At 41.3% G+C, this 23844-nt stretch overlaps 1 protein-coding gene across 4 annotated transcripts in view; it reads left to right on the plus strand.

Annotated features, from left to right (window-relative positions):
- The window catches only part of SLIT2 (slit guidance ligand 2), a 347903-nt gene extending 325296 nt beyond the window's left edge, over positions 1-22607 (plus strand). For all 4 annotated transcript variants that reach the window (XM_032494701.1, XM_032494710.1, XM_006184694.3 and 1 more), the window contains 7 exons: positions 675-812; positions 927-1167; positions 2754-2884; positions 13899-14053; positions 19015-19306; positions 19533-19744; positions 20843-22607. In XM_032494701.1, coding sequence (XP_032350592.1) covers positions 675-812; positions 927-1167; positions 2754-2884; positions 13899-14053; positions 19015-19306; positions 19533-19744; positions 20843-21084 — 1411 coding nt within the window. In that variant the 3' untranslated portion in view covers positions 21085-22607. The remainder of the gene's footprint in view (positions 1-674; positions 813-926; positions 1168-2753; positions 2885-13898; positions 14054-19014; positions 19307-19532; positions 19745-20842) is intronic.
- The last annotated feature ends 1237 nt before the right edge of the window (positions 22608-23844 follow it).

Here is a 23844-nt window from a genome sequence, read left to right on the forward strand (position 1 = left end):
TGGGACCCCTTCTGCCCCAGAGTGCCCAGGCTGAAAAATCTGTCCTGGGATGGGCCCCAGGAATTTTGTATCCATTCCCCTGCTCTACCCAGTTAGGTCAGTCTCCATTCTGCTATGATGATAATCTGGATTCGTGGAGAATTAGAGTATCCATGGTTAACATATTTGTTTTTCATAAAATTATCTTTTATTCTAGTGCATTCAGTCTCTATTGGAAAATTTAAAATGTTAAATGTTCTTAAAAATATGCTTAATATTCTTAGTAACTTTTACAAGACAGAACTTTTATCATGTCATCAGCTCAAATGAGTTAGACAGCAGAGAACAGAGGACACTATGGGCAAATGAAGTTGGGGAAACGGGGGAGAGGGAGGGAAGGAGGGAGGGGTGAACACTTGTGTGATGATTCTATTCTTGGTTGGATGGTGGATGCTCACTGTCATCAGGGAGGGGAAATTGCTGTTCCTGTGATAGTTTGCAGTGAGAAACTGTGGGCGCCTTTGCAGATCAGTACTTATTTTCTAGGCATATTTTTATTTTCAGACTTAATGAGCCTGTTCTAAATACGTTTTTTTTTTTCAAAGATGGTGCCACCTTTTCCTAGGTGAAATGCAACTGTTTGGTTCCTTTTGGCTCAGTTGGGTTTGAAACTGTTTACCTGCTTGTTCACACAGGTGTGACTGCACGCCAGGATACGTCGGCGAGCACTGCGACATTGACTTTGACGACTGCCAAGACAACAAGTGTAAAAATGGAGCCCACTGCACCGATGCGGTGAATGGCTATACGTGCATCTGCCCTGAAGGCTACAGGTAAAAGTACAAATACCCATTTGGATTTAAAATCAGGTGTTACAACACTCAGTTCACATTGGCAGTTAAGTACCATCTAATCAACACTTTTTTTTTTTTCTGTTTCTTCTTTAGTGGCTTGTTCTGTGAGTTTTCTCCTCCCATGGTTCTCCCTCGGACCAGCCCCTGTGATAATTTTGATTGTCAGAACGGAGCTCAGTGCATCATCAGGGTAAATGAGCCAATATGCCAGTGTTTGCCTGGCTACCAGGGAGAGAAGTGTGAAAAATTGGTCAGTGTGAATTTTGTCAACAAAGAGTCTTACCTTCAGATCCCCTCCGCCAAGGTTCGGCCTCAAACAAACATCACTCTTCAGGTAAGATTCCCCTACTACCAAGGGCTGATCTCACTCTAAGTCAGTTCAGCTTCAAAGCACAAACATACGTGATGGCTTGTGAATGATATTATTTCTTAAATAGACAGTTACAAACTGTGTAGCACAGTGGCAGAAAACGCTGCTTGTGTGAAGAACTTCAGCTATTCTAACATTTGTGTTTTTCAAAACTAAATGGGAACCAGGTATTTTGATTCACTAGTTGATCGTATAAAACACGCACACACAGAGAGCAACAAAATATGTCTCTTCATTTTGTGCTCAAGTGATGGCATTTAATTCATTTATTTTTTTATGACTGTGCAGTTCAGGCTTTGCACAGGGGGCAGCTTCCTGTACGAAATGTGCAGCTGAGAAGAGACAGGTGAGACAGAACACACCTGGGCAGAACATTTAGCATGTGTCCTTTAACTCTGACATGAAATTCACAAACTCAGATTTTATTGTAAGTCTTTTCCCCAAGTCACTGTGGAAGCCATTCAGATCCACAGACGAGGTGAGGCTAGATTAGGGGTAATACGTTTAGGAAACACAAGCAAGTTGGGGCTACATGTTTGTTTTCTCTGGTAAGCAAGCTGCATCAGTATGTTTTGAATTCAAATGAGTGTAGCCAGTTCCCCTTCCCTTGTTCCTTATCTGATTTACCCTGAAACTCCAGTGAGAGGCAAGGGCTTCTTGAGAAGCCATGAGGAATGGGACCCTGGAGGGCAGACAGGTCTTCTTGAAAAAGCCTGTCTCCTTAACTTCCAGCATTTGCTGCCCAGATTGCTATGAGAAGTACCCAGTGGTGTTTGTGCTTAAGTTCCAACTTCTACTCAGCTGGTCCTTCAAAAGCTTGAAAAAGTCAGGAAGCAGGATAAAAAGAGAGATTTCCCCCTCTTCACTCCATAATTATAAATAATTTGTTTTTTAACATAGAATATGAAAATCTGTCTTGCTCAATGCAATCACATTTCATATGTGACATAAATAAAGCCCATAAGAAGAGCAAAAAAAAGCAGGTAAGTGAAAATCTCAAGCAAGGGGCATTCTAAATATACCCAATGATGTTTACTTAAGTATTTGTTATTGTTCTTTTTAACAGAACAGAAATGTGATCATTTTATTTCTGATTAGATTTTAGCATTCTCTGCTGCGACAATATAGTTTGATATCTAAAGGGGAAAGCTTGATTTACTCCAAATACTGCAAACTCTAATGATATGGAAACTAATTTTCAACTTTAATTTTCTGAAGTATAAATTATGTCATTTCCTTGTTTTTTGCATATTTCATAGGACATGAATCTTTAGCTTTATCATTGTCAATATGTACAGAATAAGAATAAATGTGTAAGTTCATGAATGTAAAAAAAAATTGAAATTCTTTATGAATTTATTTGCAGCAAAGCAATCCAGGAGCAGGTCGTCTTTCGAGTAATCATTTCCACATGCATTGGTATTTTCTCCTAGCCATAAAAAAGAAATAAACCATAGTAAAAACCCTTTGCTAAGCAGTCTTGTTTCTTCTTAATGAAATATGTTTGGATGGCTCTATGTCCTGCTAACATCAAGGTTACTTCCTACTAGATTGCCACAGATGAAGACAGTGGAATCCTCCTGTATAAGGGTGACAAGGACCATATCGCTGTCGAGCTGTACCGGGGACGTGTTCGTGCCAGCTATGACACTGGTTCCCACCCGGCTTCTGCCATTTACAGGTGAAGATCTCTCAGTTACTGGTAAAGGTGAAAAACAATTGCTTCAAGAAGCACTGCTTCTCCTCTGCCGTACCATGGGGAGGGGAGGGAATAATTAGGCTGCAGCAGACTTAATGATTAGTGCATTAGAGACCTGGTAGTAACAGATGGCAGACTCAAGCTGGACAGTTGGAGGGGACACGTATAAGAGGACTGTTTACAGAGACTGGTTGGGGTAGCACAATAACCTGGAGTAGTAACCAGGGATACGGCTCCTGCCCATGGGCTTAAAGGAGAGGAGGAGCTGGCAGTTACGGAAATGGATGCTCAGAAAAGAAATTGCGGAGAGGACTGCCCGACAGGAGCTGTGACTTGCAGTGGATGGATGCAGTCACGTCTCAGGGAAGGAAGCAGGGTTGTAAATTCCTGACTTCCCAGCAGTCCGTGCTTCCCTTTGGCCAAATCAGATGTCAGAAAACAAGGAACCCAGTGATGTCGGTCGTGTCGCTCGCACACGAGCCTCCCAGGGCTCAGAGCTGGGTGAGGACAGGTGGCTGGAGAAACAGCTGTAGGATACCCAACCAGTGAGAAATTTAAAGTTACTATTCGTGCAACGCGTGGTTATTGAGCACCTACTGTGTTCTAAGCTTTCAGCAACAAAGCCCAGCCCTTAGGAAGCTAACATGTGCTAAGCCAGTGGACACATATGATATGTGCACAATCCTATTCATTTTGGAAGTTTTCTAGTACTGTAATGATATTGACAATACACTGAAGATGAGAAAGGGGTGGGATTCAGGGGGCATACGTTTTGCTGAAAGTGTGCTTTTGGCATAAGACTCACCTCCAGAGCCTCTCCGTTGGGTCTCAACACCGGTCGTCCCACAGACAAGTTACCTAGTTCATTGCTTCACATGCAGAAATAACTACCCTTATTTAGAGCAAAGACGCAGTCGTAGGCAGTCAGTTTTTCTAGGCATATAACTTCAAGGACTAAGCAGGCCAGGTGCAAGAAAAGAATATGCTGTCATCCTTTTATTCCTGAAAAGATTTTAACTTTTTAGAGACTCATTCCTTTATTACAAATAGCCTTGGTGTTAGCAATATAATAGAAGTGGTCGTGAGTGAAGTGAACTAAAAAACAAATCTTTGTCAAAACCGGACTAGACTCCATCTGCTCAGGTCTCCTTGAATGTTGCGATGTGAAAATGGAGGCCCAGGTTTTGCCAGAACTTATGATTTTTCAAGAAAGGATAGAAATTTGGCGCTTTTTTTAATATAAAGTTTTCCCCCCTTTAAAAATCAATTCACATTTTTTAAAAAATACCGAAAGTGGTGAACAAAATGCATTTGTAGGCCAAGTACCCGGGGCAGCAAGTTTGTGGGCATTGAGACAGGAACTGGAGACACTGGGCTCTGTGTTACTGATATGAGGCTTATAGATATCAGTGTGTTTCACATGCTATTTGACCTTTCATAACGGTTCTAGGAAATTAGATGCCAGTTGTAGCCATGGGTGGAACTTGACAAGTCCTTCTGGTGGTGAGCTAACTCACTGAGAATATTTAGAGCATGAAAACAAGCACATAATTATTGGTTTCCAAGTAAATACAATAGTTATTTCATCTCTAAATGGTGATGAATTAGTGCCAACATTTTAAATGTGGCTAGGCCTTAAATTTTATAGCTTCAGTTTGTTTCAGCCCATAAAGAGATTTCGGAATACCGATTTTTATGGTTCATTTTTGGTATTTTGATTGTTTTATTTTATGCAGTAAAGCAGCATAGAACTCTCAGAAACCACTGTAAAAGTTTTTGGGATTGGCTTACTAATGCTAGCGTTCACTTAAACTATACCTAAAATATTTCTAGATAAGATATAAAAACCCAAGTGATTATATCCAAATGAGGACTTACTATAGAGAGCTTATTTTGAGTTAATGTTTATTACCATTTTTACCTTAACCAAAAATAGAGTATACCCTGTAGCATCTATAAAGAAAAAAAAAAAAGAAGACTAGTATCACATCACACACTTTTTGTTGGGAACCAGAAGTGGGCGTTTCTGCTTGCAGACGTCTAAGGAAGACATCTGGTGTGAGGTCCAGGGAATGCATAGCTTTGGTTTATTTTTTGCTCTTTAGTTCATGGCACAACAATCAGCAAAAGTCATTGAGTTATTTTCAAGTAAAAGAAAAGAAGCAATAATCACCTAGAACTCAGAGAGATAATGGATAGATGGATTAATTGATTGATTGATGCAGATATAATATACACATATCAATGGATTAGTATCCAGTTTGAAATAGAAAAAATGCTTTTGTGAAGTAGACTACTGAGACATCCAGTTTTTTCAACGCGCTAGGAGACTCTGGTTTTTAACAAGTAAGAAACCTAGTGGCTGAGATGTATGTTCAAATCTTGACCAATTACTCTGTATAAACTTAAGCAAGATACTTAATTTTTCTGTGCTTCAGAATTCATATCTACAAATTATAGTGTAGCATCCACCCCGTCAGGTCACTGTGAGGATTTAATTCTAGACTCAGCTCTGTCCTCACTCCTCACTCACTCTGTCTTCACTCTCATCTCCCTTCTAACGATGGAGGAAGGTCTTTCTGGATCTCTCTCTGGAGTGTAACAAGAGTTTATAGCACACCCTCTAACCTCACACATGAACATGAGAAGTGCATGTGGTTTACAGTTCCTATGGGGGGCAATTTGGAAATGTCTTTCCCACTTCTGGGAAGTTATCCTAAAAGATACCTAAAGACATAGAATTGACATGCACTGAGGTATTGGTTGTAAAAACAAAAGTTGGGAAACAATCCAAGTTTCTAATTAAATAAACTATGGGGCATTCACACAATGGAATGTATTGTTAAAAAAGTGGGGGGGAGGAAGGAGAGAGAGGACAAGGAAGTTCTCTATATATGATACTGAAAGGTTTCCAAGGTCTGTTGCTCAGTTGAAAAAAAAAAAGTAAGGCAGAGCAGTGTCAAAGGTGGGTAAATAAATCTGTCTTGTTATTTCTGTGTACTTGCATAAAGAAAAAACTAGGGACAAGAGGAAAGTGTGGGGGGGCACAACTTATGTATGAATATCATTTTATATATTTTGATTTTTGAACCATTTAAATGTCATTACAACTCAAAACTAAAATTGAAGTAAAAGAAAAGAGCAGGTGCTCTAAAGACAGTCCACCTTGATTCAAGTCCCAGCTCTTTCTTCCATTAACTGTGTGTCTTGGGCAAATTGCATAAGCTCTCTGGTCCTCACCTGGTAAATGGGTAAATCAGTGTAATGAATCATAGTTCCGTCTTTGTAGGATTGTGGTAAGAATTTTATGATTTGATACACATGAAGTATTTAGAATAATGAAACATTAAACAATGAGAGCTGCTAGGATTGTACATGCAGAATGTCCCAAACTACCTTCATTCCCTTTGCTCACCCTGGCACGTTCCTAATTTCATAGAGAAGCACCACCATCTTCTTGGTCATCTTAGGTGTAATGAAGTTACTCTCCACCTTTTGCTTTCTTTCACCTTCAACTTGAAATGTCTCCAAGTCTTAATTCTGCTCTCACTAATTTCCCGGCATTTATTCAAATGCCTCTGTCCTTGTTCAGGCCTTATTACAATGTGTACTCTGATGAAAAGGACAACTTCATCATTATTACAGGAAAACTCATCAATAATACTGTTACTATCAGTTTTCCCATAAGTTGCTTAATAAATATTTTGTTTGGCTGAATTCAATTTTCAAATCTTGATGTATTTCCATTTTACATAACTGTACTAAAAATACATCACACTAATGTTTTAAAAAGAGGTATTTTTACATATCTTGACCTCAGAAAATTTGAGTTCAGTTAATTGAATGATTTTATGTTGTAAAAGATTTACCTTGGTAAAACTTAGTTTTCCAAAGTATGTATTATTTAATGTGCTGTTGGAGCATCACATATGGGAGTAATTTTGCATGTCAGGTGCATTTTTTCAGTTACCTGGTTAATTTCCAATGTCGATGGAGATGGAGTTTATTTATTTTAGCAAAATGAAATCTGTTAAATTAGGGAAACTTATCATCCATTATTATTGTTTCTATTGTAGTGTATTTTTTGGTTTGAAATATTTGCTCTTAGATGTCAATTATTGTCTGAAATGAATCGATATGAGAACCATTATTTTACGGAATTATGGCTAGAGGGAGTAGTTAACGTAGCCTAAAGTGTCTTTAAGAAAACCCAAGATGTAGTAATTATTTCTTGTCCGGCAGAACCAAAGTGGCATGCACATTTTCTCATTTTATTCCTTACATCTGAAAGAAGATCGTGGCTTCTTATAGGCATGTCTACTGCAAACAGGGTCAGACACATAGGTAGGGGTATAGAGCCGCTGTTTTCACATAACCTGCACCAGAATCACCTGAAAGTTCTGTTAAAGTACAGATTCCTGGGCTCCACCCCTAGTTTTGATTCAGATCTCGGATGAGCCCCTAGATTTTCATTTCTCCAAGCTCCCAGGCAATGCTCTGGTCCAGGGACCACCGTCTGAGAACCATTTGTATAAAGGGAGTATATCTGAGCTGTGCTCTGAGAGGTGATGGTGTGCACTGCTTCTCACATCCAAGTCCCAGGACCTCATGCTTAATGTCTGCCTTTGGGGAGTATTTTCCACCACAGTAATCAGCCGCTGCTACAAATCCAGACTCGTTCATTTTACAGGAAGCCAATTGTTAAATATCGGCCTGCACCCTGCTAAGAGATCTAATCAACAGCAAGAGAGATTACACACGCTGTCTAACAAGTGGGTGAATGTAGAATATGGTCCACGTGCCTAGCAGTAATGCTTAGAGACTAGCGTGAACCCGGTAGCAGTGCTGTGAATGAATGAGTGAATGACAGCCTAAACTTAAAGCTGATATCAGCAGTAGTCCCTCAGACGGGGATGAGAAATACATTTTTTTTCTTCAAGTAGGCTGATAATTGACCGCCCTTTAAAGTGACTTTCTTTTCATCTAGATAGGCAGAAACTTGAAAAAAAAAGATGAATAAAAATGATATGCTTCTTTCTCTAGGTTAAAATTAACATTATTTTCCAAACCAGATAGCTTCTTTGGAAACATAGTCATTGACTATTTAAAAATTAGGGAGCCAGATGCAGCCCCTTACAGAGGTGCAGGACTGTACCATGCAGTCATCAGTTTCAGTGTTCAGGGACCCGCACAACTGCAGGGGACTCTCCCTGCAGGCTGCTAGGCTTGGCTGGCTGCATAGCCTCTGGGTTATGCCACTCACAGGCTTTCATTAAGAAAAAAGAAGAAGAATTCAGTCTCGTTGGAAAGATGGACAGTAGGCAGAATCTATGTAGTCTTCTCATTTCCAAGGGAAACAAGTCGTTCTTGAGACGCTGTATGGGAAGGCACCATTTTTTACCCTTTGTAAACTTGAGCAAGTTATTCCTTCTCTTTGTGCTTCCATTTCGTGGAAAGACTTGGGAGTAACCAACGTGGAGCACCTAGTATCTTACTAGACAAGAGCACAATTATTGTTAATGCTGGGGTTGGTAGATATTCTTCATGCTCAGATACCCAGATGCTGAAGAATAAAACCCAAGTGCAAGTAGTATTGTCTTACATGTGACTCTTACATTATGTTCAAATGTGGAAGTCCCTTTCTACTGTAGGGCATTTTTATTTAAATTATGTACAGATAGTCCCAAACTTAGGATGGTTTGACCTAACAATTTTTCAACTTTACGACGGTGCAACAGCGGTATGCATTCAGTAGAAACCATCGTTAGAAAGAATTCTGAATTTTTATCTTTTCCTGGGCTAGCCCGATGCAGTACATATTCTGGGGACGCAAGGCAGCCACAGCTCCCAGTCGGACACGTGATCACGAGGGTGAACAACCCACGTGCTCAAACTAGTCTGCACCCAGACAACCAGTCTGCTTTTCACTTTCTTTCCAGTGTTCAGTAAATTGCATGAGCTGTTCAACACTTTATTATAAAATAGGCTTTGCGTTAGATGATTTTGGCCAGCTGTAAGCCAGTGTAATTGTTCTGAGCACGCTTAAGGCAACTAGGCTAAAATATGTTTGATAGATTAGGTGTATGAAGTGCATTTTCGACTTACTGTATTTTCAATTTACAATGAGTTTATTGGGACTCAACCCCACTGTAAGTTGAGGAAGATCTGTAATTTGCTTCAAAAGTGCTGATTAAAATACAGCCTTACTTGATAAATAAATTATTTTATAAAATGTTCTTCTGAAAACTCTTATGTATATACATAAATACCTTTATTCCTTTCTAATTAAAGAAGTGGTCAGGGAAATTTTTTATTACCATCCCCACTTCACAGATGAAGCATCTTTAGCCAATAGATAACAAAATGAGATGACCAGTTGAATTCGTCTGGTTTCTGATTCCTGTTTCGTTGCATGGAATATGCCAACAGATAAATTTAAATTTTTAAGCCCAAAGGCAGGAGTTCACATAAGGAAAGTGAACTCTTTATCTTGACTCCATTACTGAAATACCACAAGATTTACGGTTGAGACAGGAATATAACAGTGTCACTGTTAATGTGCCCTGCAGTTGTAAAGACGATCAAAGACGATTTAGAGCCCCTTCTTCTTTAAGCCTGGGGTGTTTAAAATCTTTTTCTGTAGCAAACCACTAGACAGTTCAGTAACTGCTTTGTTTTCACACATCCATTTAGAAATTCAAGAAAACAAAATCTCAGGTAATAGATGAGTGTAGTAAAACTTAAAATTACATAATAATGGTAGTAAATACAATTTATGTTCCCAGTGGAAAGGCTCACTGTGAAGTGATTCACTTGCAACTTTTGTGAGTCATCGAATACATAGTTCCCTGGGGAGCATTGAAAGAGGGTTTGTCAGTACTTCCCAGAACCCAGAGGATGTTACACATTGCAGGTGGGTAGGCAGGAGGTGACTGTGATAGACTGTAAAATCGACGATGGCTTAGTTTTATTCTGCAACAACTGGTGTGTCCATCACTGCTTTTATTTAGAAGGGCATTTAGACAAGGGACACCCCCCACCCCGATCTCTTGCTTTAGGAGACAGAATGAAACACCAGCTGAGAACACTCTTAGCTTTGCCATATTCTCTTTGGGCCCCATACACACAATATCATCCTGAAATCAAAGAATCTAAGAATAGTAATTTCACAAGACTTGTCTGTTAAAGGGCTGGGTGAGGCCTCGCTTAATTCCTGGGAAATATAAATGGAATTAAGCTCACTGGCAACTCTTACCAAGTTCTGGAATCATCATATGAGACATTTAAACCTTTGGGGAGGAGAAAAATCTAGTCCATCTGAATTTCACTTGTCATTGGGGAAAAAGAATCCAAAACCAAGTTTCAAATCTATGTATCTCATATACATTCTCATAATCTTCAAACACCCCTTAGAAGATTATTACCTATTTTTTTCCAATTCAGTGATTTTTAGTAAATGAAGTTGTACGACCATCATAGAAGATTATTCTCCATAGAACTTTGTTCTTGGGCTATTTGGAAGAGAAATCGCCTATTAAAGGCTTGTTAGTGGCGAGAATACATGCCATGTGTATAGTACCAGCTACTCTTCAGGGTAGTTTTTTTTTATTATTATAAAAGTGGTGCACAATAATGAAAATCATGTACAATAGAACCAGACAACCTGGCTTCACATCTGTTTAGCCACTGGCCGTGCCACCTTGGGTACCCTAAGTACCCAAATTTAGGGTTGTTGTGAGTCTTAAATGAGTGAAAACATGTAAAGTAACCCAATGTCACACATCTAACAGGAGTGAGGACACTGCTGAGCAAGATTTATCTCCCAACGTTATCTTTCAGGATATCACCACTGAAAATTCCAATTTTTTTTAAATAAAATGTTTTTAGATATCCTGTCCTAAGTATGCCTGAAGTCTCCTGACTGTCTGTAATTATAATCCAGGTATTATTACTAAATACACTTTGTATGTTATTCCTAATATGTCTCCCTTATCTTTTATTTACTTAACATATACCTATTGAGCGTCTACTATTTACCAGACACTCTACTGGAAGAAATAAATAAATAATACATGGCCTCTGGTTTAATGTCCCTTAAACAATTAGTGGGAATTAAAGACATGTACTCAAAAACAAAAACAAAAATGAAAGAAAGAAAAAAGGAAAGAAATAAAGAAGTAGTAAGTGAAGTGAGTTAATAATGAAACTGCCTCTGGCTTCCCAGCTGAAACCCTGCTTTAGAGTGTACAAAAATTTCAAGGTATTAAATCTTCCAAGTGTACTGCACCAAACAGCATCATCAGTGATGACATACCTAGGTCGATCGTCTAAGACCAATGTGTGACCACGAGTGCATTCCTTACTATGCAAGTCTTTTATCTGCAATTGTAAAGAGGGAAAAAGAGGGCCCCATTATTATGGTTTATAACTGAAGACCAGTGTTCATAAAGCATTTATAGAAAACCACTTAGAGAGTTGTATATGATCACAAAGCAAAAAGCAATTGACCATCATCTTGTCTATGTATGTCTTTATATTCATGTTATGTAGAACTTCTAATAACTTGAACGAGATATGTCCCCAAAGAAGGTATTACATTTCTGCTAGCTTTTAATTATCTTACAATTAATATTAAAAATAAAGCTAGCCTAAATTCTTCCCGAAGAAGATTCTGAAGTAGTATCGTGTTATTTATTTGATGATGGTGGTGATGGTGGTGCTGTTCATGGTGATACTAATATCTAATGTTTAACTTACTCACCATAAAAAAGAATGAAATATTGCCATTTGTAGCACCATGGATGGACTGAGAGAACATTATGCTTAGTGAATTAAGTCACACAGAGAAAGACAAAAACTGTATGATGTCACTTAAATGTGGAATCTAAACAATAATACAAATAAATCTATATATATAAAACAGAAACAGACTCACAAACATAGACAACAAACTTACAGTTACCATAGTAGCAGGGAGGGACAAGTCAGGGGTATGGGATTAACAGATATAAACTACTTTACATAAAGTAGATCAGCAATAAGGATTTATTGTACAGCACAGGGAATTATACCCAATAGCTTGTAATAACCTATAATGGAATAAATCTGCCAAAAAACCCCAAAAAAGAATCATGATGGTGTGCATCTGAAATTAACACAATATTGTAAATCAACTATACTTCAATTAAAAATAATAAATAGATAAGTAAGTAAATAAATTTGCACTTTCTATATGCTGGATGTTTAGCTCTGCATGTCAAAAAATTATTTTGTTTACACGTCAAATTAACCATAGAAGGGAGAAATGTTTTACTTTTTTACTGAAGAGAATACTGACGTTTGTTAGCAATTATATAACTTATTTAAGATCAAATATTTAATAAATGCAAGACCAGAATTCAAGTTCAGGTTTATCTGCCTCCAAAATCTGTGCGTTTCACCGCCAATGGGTATTACTACCCAGCAAATCCCCTTAGAATACAGTCATATTTAAGGTCACTAACAGTTGGTGTGCAACTTTATTTAGAAAGTGCTTTCCTTATTATATATTGTTTCCTCTGTTGATTTTAATGGTATCTAAAGTTGGGATAATTAAATGTGTAAAAAGCGAAAATATTGATTGGCACATCTAATATTTATTTTTTAAATGATGATATCTTAAATAGGTTAGCAAAGATCCCTGCACACGCGGACACTTAAATACTTAGGACCGGAAAACTCAAAGTGTTTTCTCAGATCTGCAGAGTGGTTTATACTGCTGTCAAATCGCAAAAACATTTTATTCTATGTCAGCAACAATGGAATATGATTAGACTCCTGTGGTGAGAACCATGCAAAAATGTCAATACATTTTTCTGCAATTTTCCAGACTTGACCTATTTGCAACTTTAAATATCAGTGCCTGGAAATTGAATCAATCTTCTTGTGTGGGGAGTAGTAGGTATTCACAATCCGCCCTATTATATGCTCCCATATTTCCATTTTTGAGTCTTTTTTTTTCAATCTTTTCTGTCAATATCTCAGTATATTAGTTCTTTAATATTCACTGTTGATCTCGCCTTCTTTGCTGGTCCTGTTTCACTGGTCCTGTTTGCATCTTTGCCCGATGTAACGCTCATGTTAGATGGACAGTCACCCTTTACAACCATATAGCACCTGCGTATTAGTTGCACCCAGCTTCATTTTAACTTGTCGTTTTCTATTTACCTAAGTCTCTTAATATTTTTGGTTTTGTCCATTTTACGAATTTCCATAAACCCTCTCAAGTTTTTTAGAAGGTAGCAGCAAGAGAAACAGAAGAACCATTGTCATCACTAAACTCCCTAGATGTGACTACGTTAAGCATTCTGTTTATTCAGTTATTCTCACCTCCCTACTGAGCATAGATGTCTTCACAGCAATATCATTTGATGGACATCCTTCTGAAAAATGCAAAGAAAGTGAGAGTATATTATCAATTAACAAATTTCAAAAAGTGCAGTGATCCTGCCAAGCTGGTTCTTCCTGTATGTATGTGTATGTTTGATTCTGGTAAGCATCACTGTGTAGTGCTTAAGAGTGCAGAAGCCAGTGAGCCCTGAACATCAGTGTCCAGAAAGTGTATTTGGCCCAAGAGTAGGTTCCTTGCCTTTGAATACAATTCAGAGTAACAGTATCTGAGTAAATGGAACTTTAGTGGCATTTAAAAGCACATGTAAAATTATGCTTTGGAATTCCTACATACCTGGAGAATATGACTGAATAGAGATAAAATGTATTCATTTCCACTTCTCCCGATGGGAGAACAGAATTGATGTATTCATTCCCAAGTAGAGAACGACCATATCTCCTTGAAAGTATCTTTTATCTTTAAATCAACTACTGGTCTTTGTCTTTATTAATGTTAGATGGGAATGTCTTTTCCCTAAAAGAGCTTATTGGAGTCTGAATTGTAACTCGTTTTCTTTAACAAATACAGAATTGGAGGATCAGCTAAGTTGTTGTTGTTGTTTTATAGTGTGGAGACGATCAATGATGGAAACTTCCACATTGTGGAACTACTCGCTCTGGATCAGAGCCTCTCCCTCTCTGTGGATGGAGGGAGCCCCAAAATCATCACCAATTTGTCCAAGCAGTCCACCCTGAATTTTGACTCCCCACTCTACGTCGGAGGTAAGCTGTTTTCCAAGTTCCATGGATTCCCAGACCCTGTGATTCTCATCACAGACTAATCCTGAAGTTGTGGATGCCTGGTGCCATGGGCGTTGGTCCATCATTGAAAGATGAACAGCGATAATGGAAAGAAAAGAGCCCTAGATGAGTAATAAGAGAGCATTTTGTAAGCCTGGCTCTGGGTCTAACTAAATGTGTGGTTGGGGTGGAGAAGGACATTAATCTTTCTTTTGTGTCTGTCACCTGCTAGGTGATTTACACATCATATAATGTAATTATTTGATCCAGTGTATAGAAAAAGAAAGCTGGTTAGAGGTCAAATCAGGCAATAAAGAAGCTGAGGAAAGAAGTTTGATGCAAACTGAGGAATGAATGACCCACCCCAGCTCCCTTAAGGAGGCGAAATGTTTCAGTCAAATGTTGCTCTGCTGGAATGCCTTACTACAGTTGCTAACTCATGTAGCCGATAGGATAATTATTAATGAAATCAACTGAATGAACAAATTAAATGTACAATTTGTGTTGGGGAATTTGTACTTTGGTAGCAGGAAGTACTTCTGTTTAGCTAAGACCTCAAGGTGACTGAACCAGAGGAAAGGCGGGAAAGGTGGGTTGGGGCTTAGAATAATGGAGTGAAGACTGGACTTTATTTTAAACAACGGGAAAGCAGATGAGGAAACGGATGAGGGGTAGACGTATAAGCAAAGTTCGGAAGAATCCCAGAAGGGAGGACCCGACCCGCAAAGGAGAGAGCCTGTCCTCTTGCCGCTGTCTGTCTGGAGGAGTCAATATAAACCAGAGACAGGATTTCAAATTCCAGGCAAAGGAGCAAGACAACATATAATGTTGAACTGAATTGCACTGAATTAAATGACATTGAATTGAAGTGAATTGACTGACAAGATCAACTCATTTTACAGATAAATAAGCTGAAGTTTCTGAGCAGGTCAATATAACTGATTTCTCCACCATGACGTGTACGCTCATGAACTTCACATCAGCATTTTCACAATCATAGCCTTGAGATGCTCTACAGTTTTCTTAACCCCTCAAAGCCTTCCCTGGAAGCCCTTTTGGGAAGTTTACTGAAATTCCAGAACACTTCTGTTTTTAATCATTCCAGCAGTTGAAAATCTGAACACTTTGATAGAGTTTGGATTTTTTAGACACAGTTAAAAGTCTTTCATTCAATTCTGTAAATATTTATTGAGCTCTTCCCATCTGCTGAGAGCTAAGTTAATAGATGCACAGAGGATACAAAACTGAAAAAGAAATATCCCTTCTGGGCCCAGGGGATGGGGGAAGGCAGTCACATCTTCATGAAACCTTAAAGCATTGTAACAAAAATAGGTCGTCTTGAGTCTGTGCAGCGAGTTGACTGATCGCTTTGCTTCATGGCAATCACACTCTGGGATTCATTAACAGGCAAAAGCCTTCCCTTTCTGCCTGCACTACAGCGAACAGCAGTTGCTTTGGGATGGGTGAAGCAAGTCACAGACATTACCTGTGATCCAAGAGAAAAGAGATTATATTTACTAAGCACATGCTATGTGCTCAACGATGCTTTTTTATCCTCAGAGACTTTAGGAAGTAGGTATGATTTTTTGTTTTATAATCCCTAAGGGACAGTCTCACGGACTTCATAAAACTTGTCCAAGTTCACAAAGCTAGGACATGATCGAGACCTTGTTCAGGTCCAGGTCTGTCTGCCCCCAAAGCCACCTGCATTGCCATCGGTTCCTAACATGGAGCAGAAGGAGAAGCGGTCTAAGTTCTGTCGCTCTTTGTTACTAACGGACTCGTCCTTCACTTGATTTTATTACGCTTTCACTAGAAACCATTTCACTAAATCTGTTAAGACCTCTTTAGAATGTGGTGGAAAAAAAAGTAAGTACAGAATGGGGGTGCTTGGGCCAGAACATTTTTCAAAAATGGAGGAAAAAAATACATTTTAAATTAGCCCTGAGAAGTGTGAATCTTTCTAAGGCTAGAGGGCTGGAAGAATCCAGACAGTGCCTCTGTCCATCCAGGCCTGAAGGAAACCTCTTCCATCGCAGCCTCACTGCCAGAGAACACGCTGGGCTCGTTTCCTTCCCACTCAGAGGACAGTCCCTAGGGTAACTCACATTTTAAAAATACAAGGCAGTCCTGAGACCGCAGGCCTGAATTCTTTATGGCAAAGGCAGTGGAACCTGACTTAGCAAAGGAGAGTGAGGCAAACAAGCGCTCCTTCTTCTCGGAGTCTGCAAACTGGAACCCGCCCCAAGGAGGACGGCTCTGCCCCAGGTGCTGCGTCTCACACCTTCGGCCCTTGCAGAAGTGTGTTCTAGCAGAACGGGGAGGCGGCTTTGCCTGCCCTTGGTTTCAGCTACCCTTGAATAGGCTTTACTTAATAGAAAACAATGTAATCTTTATGCTTTTCTATATAATAGTCCAACCAGAACATATATTACTTAATGGAATTTTTTTTAAAAAGTTAAGACCTACACATAGAGGCCCCCCCATGCATCACAGATCCTCTCCTAATGCCCTGTTGGACAGAAGACCTCAGTGTTGACACCCGATCCTTTATTGTCCTTCTGAAACATATCGAGCTTGTTAAGGCTGAAAACTGTCTACTAAGTTATCTGTTGTTTGATGGATTGAATCCCAGCTTTCGTCCATGGCATAGAGGACCAGCCAAAGGGAAAAACCATAAATCCACTTCTGTTTGTCAGTTAAGACTTCGCTTCCTAGTCAGAAATGTACCAAGCACCTGAAAGACTGAGTCGGAATAGTTACTGATTTTATGATATCCCACCGGAAGTAACTCTACATGTGATGTATCAACAGTTTCGTTTACAGATTACTACAATCACAGCTAGACCTTTACCCCTGTTAGCTTTGGGAATAAAGGAAATGCATTTACTTCTCCAGTTGCTTCTCCCTGCTGTGTAACTTAATCAATCTGTGTTTAATTTTGACATGTGCACATATGTGTGTTGTGCCTCCATCAAAATGAGCTCTTGAAGACAAGTAGTTTTGGAAGAAGTTCTTTCTTAACCTGTGAAGAAGGGACCATAAATGTGTGGACATTAAAGTCCACATAGTCTTGATGGATGGATACAATTGCATTAGAACAATTTACCCTCAAACAACGAATTCCCCATCACGAGTCCTCTCCTGGAAATGGACCATTTCATCTTTTGGACCTCTCTCTCCAAAGCAGCCCAGTTACCAAGGCCAGACAGACACAGACTGAAAACCTGGACTCATGATCTTCAAATCCAAGATGCTTAGTTCAGTATCTGTCAAAATGTGACGAGGGCCGCTTGCATCAGGACCACCTGAGCTGCACGTGAATGTTTAGATTTCCATGCCCACCGCATCCTTCTGGGTCAGAATCTCAGGTGGAGAGAGAAGGGGGCCTGGGAAGCCGCCTTCTGAGCAGCGCATCTCCAGTGTTTCTTACACCGACAAGCTGGGAAAGAACTGCTCTGGTCCATCCTCTTGTTGCAGATGAGAAAACGAAGCCCCAGAGGAGGGATGACCAGCCCAAGCGCACACAGACTGAAACTACAGACTTTGCCCTCTAGCCTAGTGGTTTTGTAGAACCAGCTGTCTGACTTTGGTGCCTGCTAGACCTCAAATGGGGTCCCTTTGAACAGGAAGGGAGGTGCCGCCAGGAGGCAGGGCCTGGAGGGTGCTGTAGTTCTCCGTCTTTACAACCAACAGACCCCCAGAGAGTGAGAGCTGAGGTCTTTCCCAGCCTCGACCCTCCAGCCAGCCAGTAGCTCAGAGTCCAGGCGCAGGGACAGTGTGAGTGCCGGGTGGGGGGGGGGGTGATTAGCTGCTCTGAAGGCCTTGTCTCCCTCCCCTCCCTTCTCCCCTCCCCCAGCAGGGGCCTGGATGGTAGCCTCCTGTAAGATCCCATCCAAGAACTATTTCAGGGTCTGCCTTAGGCCATGGAAAGATTCCTTAGTTTTGCCCAATGAGGGTTACCACATGACTGTCACTGGTGGAATATATATACAAAGACTGAAAATATCATTTTTGGAAGAATTTCTTTTATAGTCCTAATTTCTTGGAATATGAAGTTTTCACTCTCAATTAGCAAGAGAAAAAAAGTCTGAATGAGGTGCTGTCCTGATAGGGAGCAGGGGTGGGTTTTTTCAGGCAGTGACATCCACGGCTCAGCTTGGGACATTGTCAGTAGTGAGCTGGACTCATTGCCAGCTTAGGGTTTGGCAGGGCTGGGGTAAATGGTCCCTGTGGACCCAGCTCTCACCGGCTGAACCTCAGTGGACTGAACGTGACTAGAGATTATGGAAGTTTGCCTCATTAGCCTAATTCTGACCCAGTCTTACTGGTGACAGTGAGCATGTTGCCCAAGCTCTCTGGGCCCTGGGCCCTTTATCTTTAAGGGCGTAGGGTTGGTCGGGGAGTCAGGAACTCTAGGCTGGGCTTCCAAAGTACATGTCCAGGTTAGGGGGTGGGTGCAGAGAGGGGAGCACTAATGCCTCCCCATTCCCAACACTGCGTTTAAGTGCAGTAGCCCTGAGTTTAAGTTTTAAATATCTAATACCTCCATATAAGGTGTTTGTTTTTTTGTTTTTTTTTTTTTGAAACAGATGTTAAACATTAAAGATTGACTGCCAGTGAACTAGGTTCTTTATTTTAGTTGTGCATTAGAATTGCCTGGAGCATCTTCCAAAAAAGGAACACACACGCACACACAGGCACACACACACACACTCCTCTTCTCCCTCCCCCTAGACGATCTGATCACATCAGTCTGGGCTGAGGCCCCCAGGAATCACCTGTGTGATTCTGCTGTCAGAACTGCAGGGCTGGAGGCTTACACTGTCTGGTTCTCCTAAAGAGGCGGACCCCAACCCTGCGGGAAGAGCGAGAGGGCCCGGGTAGCACCTGGCTGAGGGCCCTCCTCGGAGCCTGACCTCCCACTCGGTGTCCCTCCGCAGGCATGCCGGGCAAGAACAACGTGGCGGCGGCTCTGCGTCAGGCCCCCGGGCAGAACGGCACCAGCTTCCACGGCTGCATCCGGAACCTGTACATCAACAGCGAGCTGCAGGACTTCCGCCAGGTGCCCATGCAGACGGGCATTCTGCCCGGCTGTGAGCCGTGCCACAGGAAGGTGTGCGCCCACGGCACGTGCCAGCCCAGCAGCCAGTCCGGCTTCAGCTGCGAGTGCGAGGAAGGATGGACGGGGCCCCTCTGTGACCAGAGGACCAATGACCCCTGTCTGGGAAATAAGTAAGTTTGGGCTGCTGGTTAGTTCAACACGCACACACACACACACACATACACACGCTCTCCAACCCTCAAAGCAAAACTCAGGAGAGGAAAAAGGAAAGAGGGCGGGAAGGAGGGAAAGGAAAGAAGTCCACTAGCACCATGTCCCTTGTTTTATCATCCATCCTCCCCTCGTTCCTATCCCCGCCGCCTAATGCATCTCCATGGCTGCCTTCCTCCGCTGTAGATGCGTACATGGCACCTGCCTGCCCATCAACGCGTTCTCCTACAGCTGCAAGTGCCTGGAGGGCCACGGGGGCGTCCTCTGTGACGAAGAAGAGGATCTGTTCAACCCCTGCCAGACGATCAAGTGTAAGCACGGGAAATGCAGGCTCTCAGGACTCGGGCAGCCCTACTGTGAATGCAGCAGCGGATACACGGGGGACAGCTGCGATCGAGGTAAGCCAGCCCAGCTGGGCACCTCCCTCTGTCTTGGCAAAGCAAGAGTGGCCCCCTCTTTGGAAAGAGAGAGAGAAGAAGGGAGACACACAGAGAGGGGAGTGACATGTAGAACGCCAGGTCTTTGCACAACCTTTAGTTGCTGGTGTTGATTTATTTCCCAGTGAAGCCACCAGGTGGGGAATATTCCAAACCTCCAGCGCAGGATTTTACACGGCCTTCACATGTCTTCCCACACCGTGATTTGCTGTGAAAATACTCCTTTTCCCCGTACGTAGAGGCACATACAATCTACTTACTTCTTACCTTGACCTGCCACTCTGATCCGTGGGTCACGGCTTCATCTTCCGGCACAGAATACAGGGGGCTAATCATTCTGCTGTAGTTTTAGGACAAAATCACCTTTGCCCTTAGAATCAACTGATCTGTCACTGCAAATGGTGCAAGGGAGAGGGGTGGAAACAGGCTGAGTTTTCAACCCACCTATTTCCTTCTCCTGTGTCTGCGTGACTAGAGTGTGCTTTGCCTCCAGCTGGTGTGGATTTTGTTGTGTTGTATCAGAGGGGTGAGACGGGAGGAACGTGTCCATGGAAGCTTTCAGCAGATGTCTCTTTTTGAACGAGTTCATACTCGGGTAATTTATGAAGTTCGTGGAATGTTACTTGTATTAAGTAACAGATTGAATGATGTTAAACTCCACGTCTAATAAATTACATTGCCTACTCCCTGAAACCACTCCCTGTGGTAAACAAAACCAGCTGTTAGCAGTGTAAAAACAGAGGATGTGTATGTTTGATACAAAAGAAAAGATTGAGGAACCCAATATTCTTGACAGTCCAAAAGCGTCGTATTTGTAGTCCACATAGAGAGTATTCCCTTTGCACAAAAGGAAGGCCAAAAAGAAAGTGCTTTGCGCAGAACAGCAGGCTGTGCCACCAGCCCGCACTGTGCCGTATCAGCCTGACACTGACAGCAGCGGTTCCAGACGGGCGGCTGCAAGAGCGCCATCTGCTGAGCTGAGCTGTGGCTTTCAGCAGTCACTCCGCGTGACTTTCAGCAACTGCCTTTACACGTTGTGTGCGTTTGGTTCTTTTCTAGAAATTTCTTGTCGAGGGGAACGGATAAGAGATTATTACCAGAAGCAGCAGGGCTATGCGGCTTGCCAGACCACCAAGAAGGTGTCCCGCCTGGAGTGCAGAGGCGGGTGCGCGGGGGCGCAGTGCTGCGGACCTCTGAGGAGCAAGCGGCGGAAATACTCCTTCGAATGCACTGACGGCTCGTCGTTTGTGGACGAGGTTGAGAAGGTGGTGAAGTGTGGCTGCACCCGCTGCGCCTCTTAAACGCGCCCCTGGCAGCTTCGGTCTTTGGAAAATGTCATATACTCCTTGGCCCTGTTGGACTAATCAATGCTTCATAGTGGAAATATTTGAAATATATTGTAAAATACAGAACCGACTTATTTTTATTACGAGAATGAAGACTTCTTTTCTGCATTTAGAGAAAAAAAAAAATGCTTGAACTAAAGCTTCCCGGATGCTGGAGAAGTATGAAGAAAGGCACACCTGAAGGCATCTGAGCCGCGATGCAACCCAGACTCAGCTTTGCAACGCGCTGCAGACCAGCAGAAGCACATACTCAAAGGAGAGAAGAGATGCTCTGTGTTGACGTGAGGTTGCCGAGAGCATCATCGCCTGAGCCCTCGTCCGCACCCACGCGGTTCAGGAGGACAAGCCAAGCGCACGTGTGTGAGTGAGGACCCAAGGCGGTGGAACGGAGCTCCAGAATTCACAGCCAGAACGAACAGATGAGAAGTATTTTGTGCAAACTATAAAGTGTTCTGAAGACCTGGGTTCCCTCCATCAGAGGAGACGAGAGTGCTAAAATCAATTTTATCTTCCTTTTAAACGTCAGCATGTTAGCAGGAGAAGCACACAAAAGTGTTTATCTGCCGTTTTCCAGTATTAATTTTTTTTGTAATATAAATGACAAAGGAGATGATAAAGAACCAATAGATTATTGATAAAGAAATTAGTAATAATATGAATTTTTGTTTCTATGAGTTCTAAACAGCCCTATACAGTATTCGGTTTCAATGAGAAATATTTATTGTATCAAAGTACATTGTACTTAACATTTTAGGCCATCCTTTTGCTGTTTCTCGATGCTTTAATATATATTAATTTATAATTGTCCTGATATTTTTGTACATTTTTCAAACTTAAAAATCAGGATTATCTTTTTTTTTTTTTTTTGGCAATAGTACTAACATAAGGTGTTCTCTTGGGATAAATGTGTTGATCTGTTTGTTTACCTTGACATCTGACCACTGGTGTCACTGACCTACTGGCCTCACTCAGGACACCTGCAGAGGGTGTGTAAAGTCTGTGAGAGACGGTCCTTGTACAGAAAGTGGCCCCTCTGCAGGGTGTCGTCACAGAACAGAAATGGTGTGTAGCAATCAACACTAGAAAAGTAGATCTTTTACAAATTACTATTTCCTTGACGCTTTTTTTTTTTTTGCCCTTTTACTGGGGGTGGGGTGGGGAGAGAAAAGGCTGTAATGTCAAGAACTGTGATTTTTCGTTTTCCAAACAATAAAGCTCCTTTATTACCTTAATGTTCCCATGTTAACATGTTTGCTGCTAAATGACAATGTAGAATTGATAATGACTTATCGTGGACTGTGCTCTTCCCTCATTAAAAATCCCAGGGTACCCTGTAAAGATGCAGATGTTTCTTTCCAAAACCTTTTTTACAAAGAAAACTAGACCTACATGTATAATACAGTGTGCTTGTCTTTCTTCAGACTAATATCAGTTCCACTACTGATGTTTGTAAATTAAACAGATATTTACTTCATTAACAGCTTGTTGGTTTTCTTAGAAATTGCCTGCTATTTGGAGCCCCCTCCTTAAGAATTTCTTAAACAAGGTGATACCGAAGGAACAGGGAAGGAAGCCTATACCTTTGTGTTGCCAGAAATTCCTTTGAGATAAGCACTCTGTCACATTTGGGAACTTTGGCATGGGCACATGAAAGAGATGGATAGAGCACATTCTTGACTGGGAAAAAAAAAATGCATATTCAATTAATTTCTTCCCCTCCAAAATATTATCAGATGATATCTAACTAATCCAAATTGTTTTTGTTTTTCTTTTCCCCTCAATTAGAACCAGATGGAAAATAGCAAAAGACAAAGAGTGCCTTTCTCCTCAGGCGCCCTCAGGCAAGGGATCAGGGTGGGGGTAGGGGATGTAATATCAAGGTACACCATCCAGGACAGGTCGCCCACCGTGCTAAGATTTCTTCGTTCCCCTGTAAAAAAAAAACAGGCATATGTGAAAACACACACACACGCACACGCACACGCACACACACACACACAGCCTCTTTCACAGACACAGATGCCCAATAATTTATTCACTCCTGTTTAAAATGTCTATGTTTTAATTATATAAATAGTGTATGGTCATTGTAAAAAATTTATTTATTCCCACTGGTTCTTCTTTTCTTCACGGGCATGTGTTATCTTAATAGTCACTGTTTTTTGAGGGCTCATTATATGGTGGGCACTGTGCCAAGGGCTTCATATGAAATACCTCGTTCGTTTCCCACTACAAACCTGTGGGAGTACTCTGCTCCCTGTCTTACACAGGCGTCAACAGCTTAGACGCTCCAGCTTAGACGCTCCAGCTCAGGCCCTGCACACCACATGGTCCCTGTTCAGAGATAAAGGCAGCGGCCTGGTAATTAGCTCCCTCTTCTAAGGGGCCTTCAAGCCTTGGAGCCTTATTTCCACAGCACAGCTATTGTCTGTGCTGGTCATGTCAACGTAAGTAATCTACATTAGAGACTTTATTTTGCCTTCGTTTTTTAAGGAAATATTAGTAGTTTGCAGAATGTTATTCTTTCTCCTTCCTGCTTATAAAGGCACAAAATAGAATTATGTTTGCCTGGAATTTGGGCTGATTTAGCAAGTTTCTTAGGGGATTACTCACCTTGTGATGGGACTACTTTCTGCAAGAGCCCTTCTTTGAAAAAATTCAATAATCAAATAATTACTAGTAAATGAGACAAATTAAGGACAGTTATTCACGTTC

This window comes from Camelus ferus, chromosome 2 (assembly GCF_009834535.1).
Source record: "Camelus ferus isolate YT-003-E chromosome 2, BCGSAC_Cfer_1.0, whole genome shotgun sequence".
In the NCBI taxonomy this organism is placed as follows: Eukaryota; Metazoa; Chordata; class Mammalia; order Artiodactyla; family Camelidae; genus Camelus; species Camelus ferus.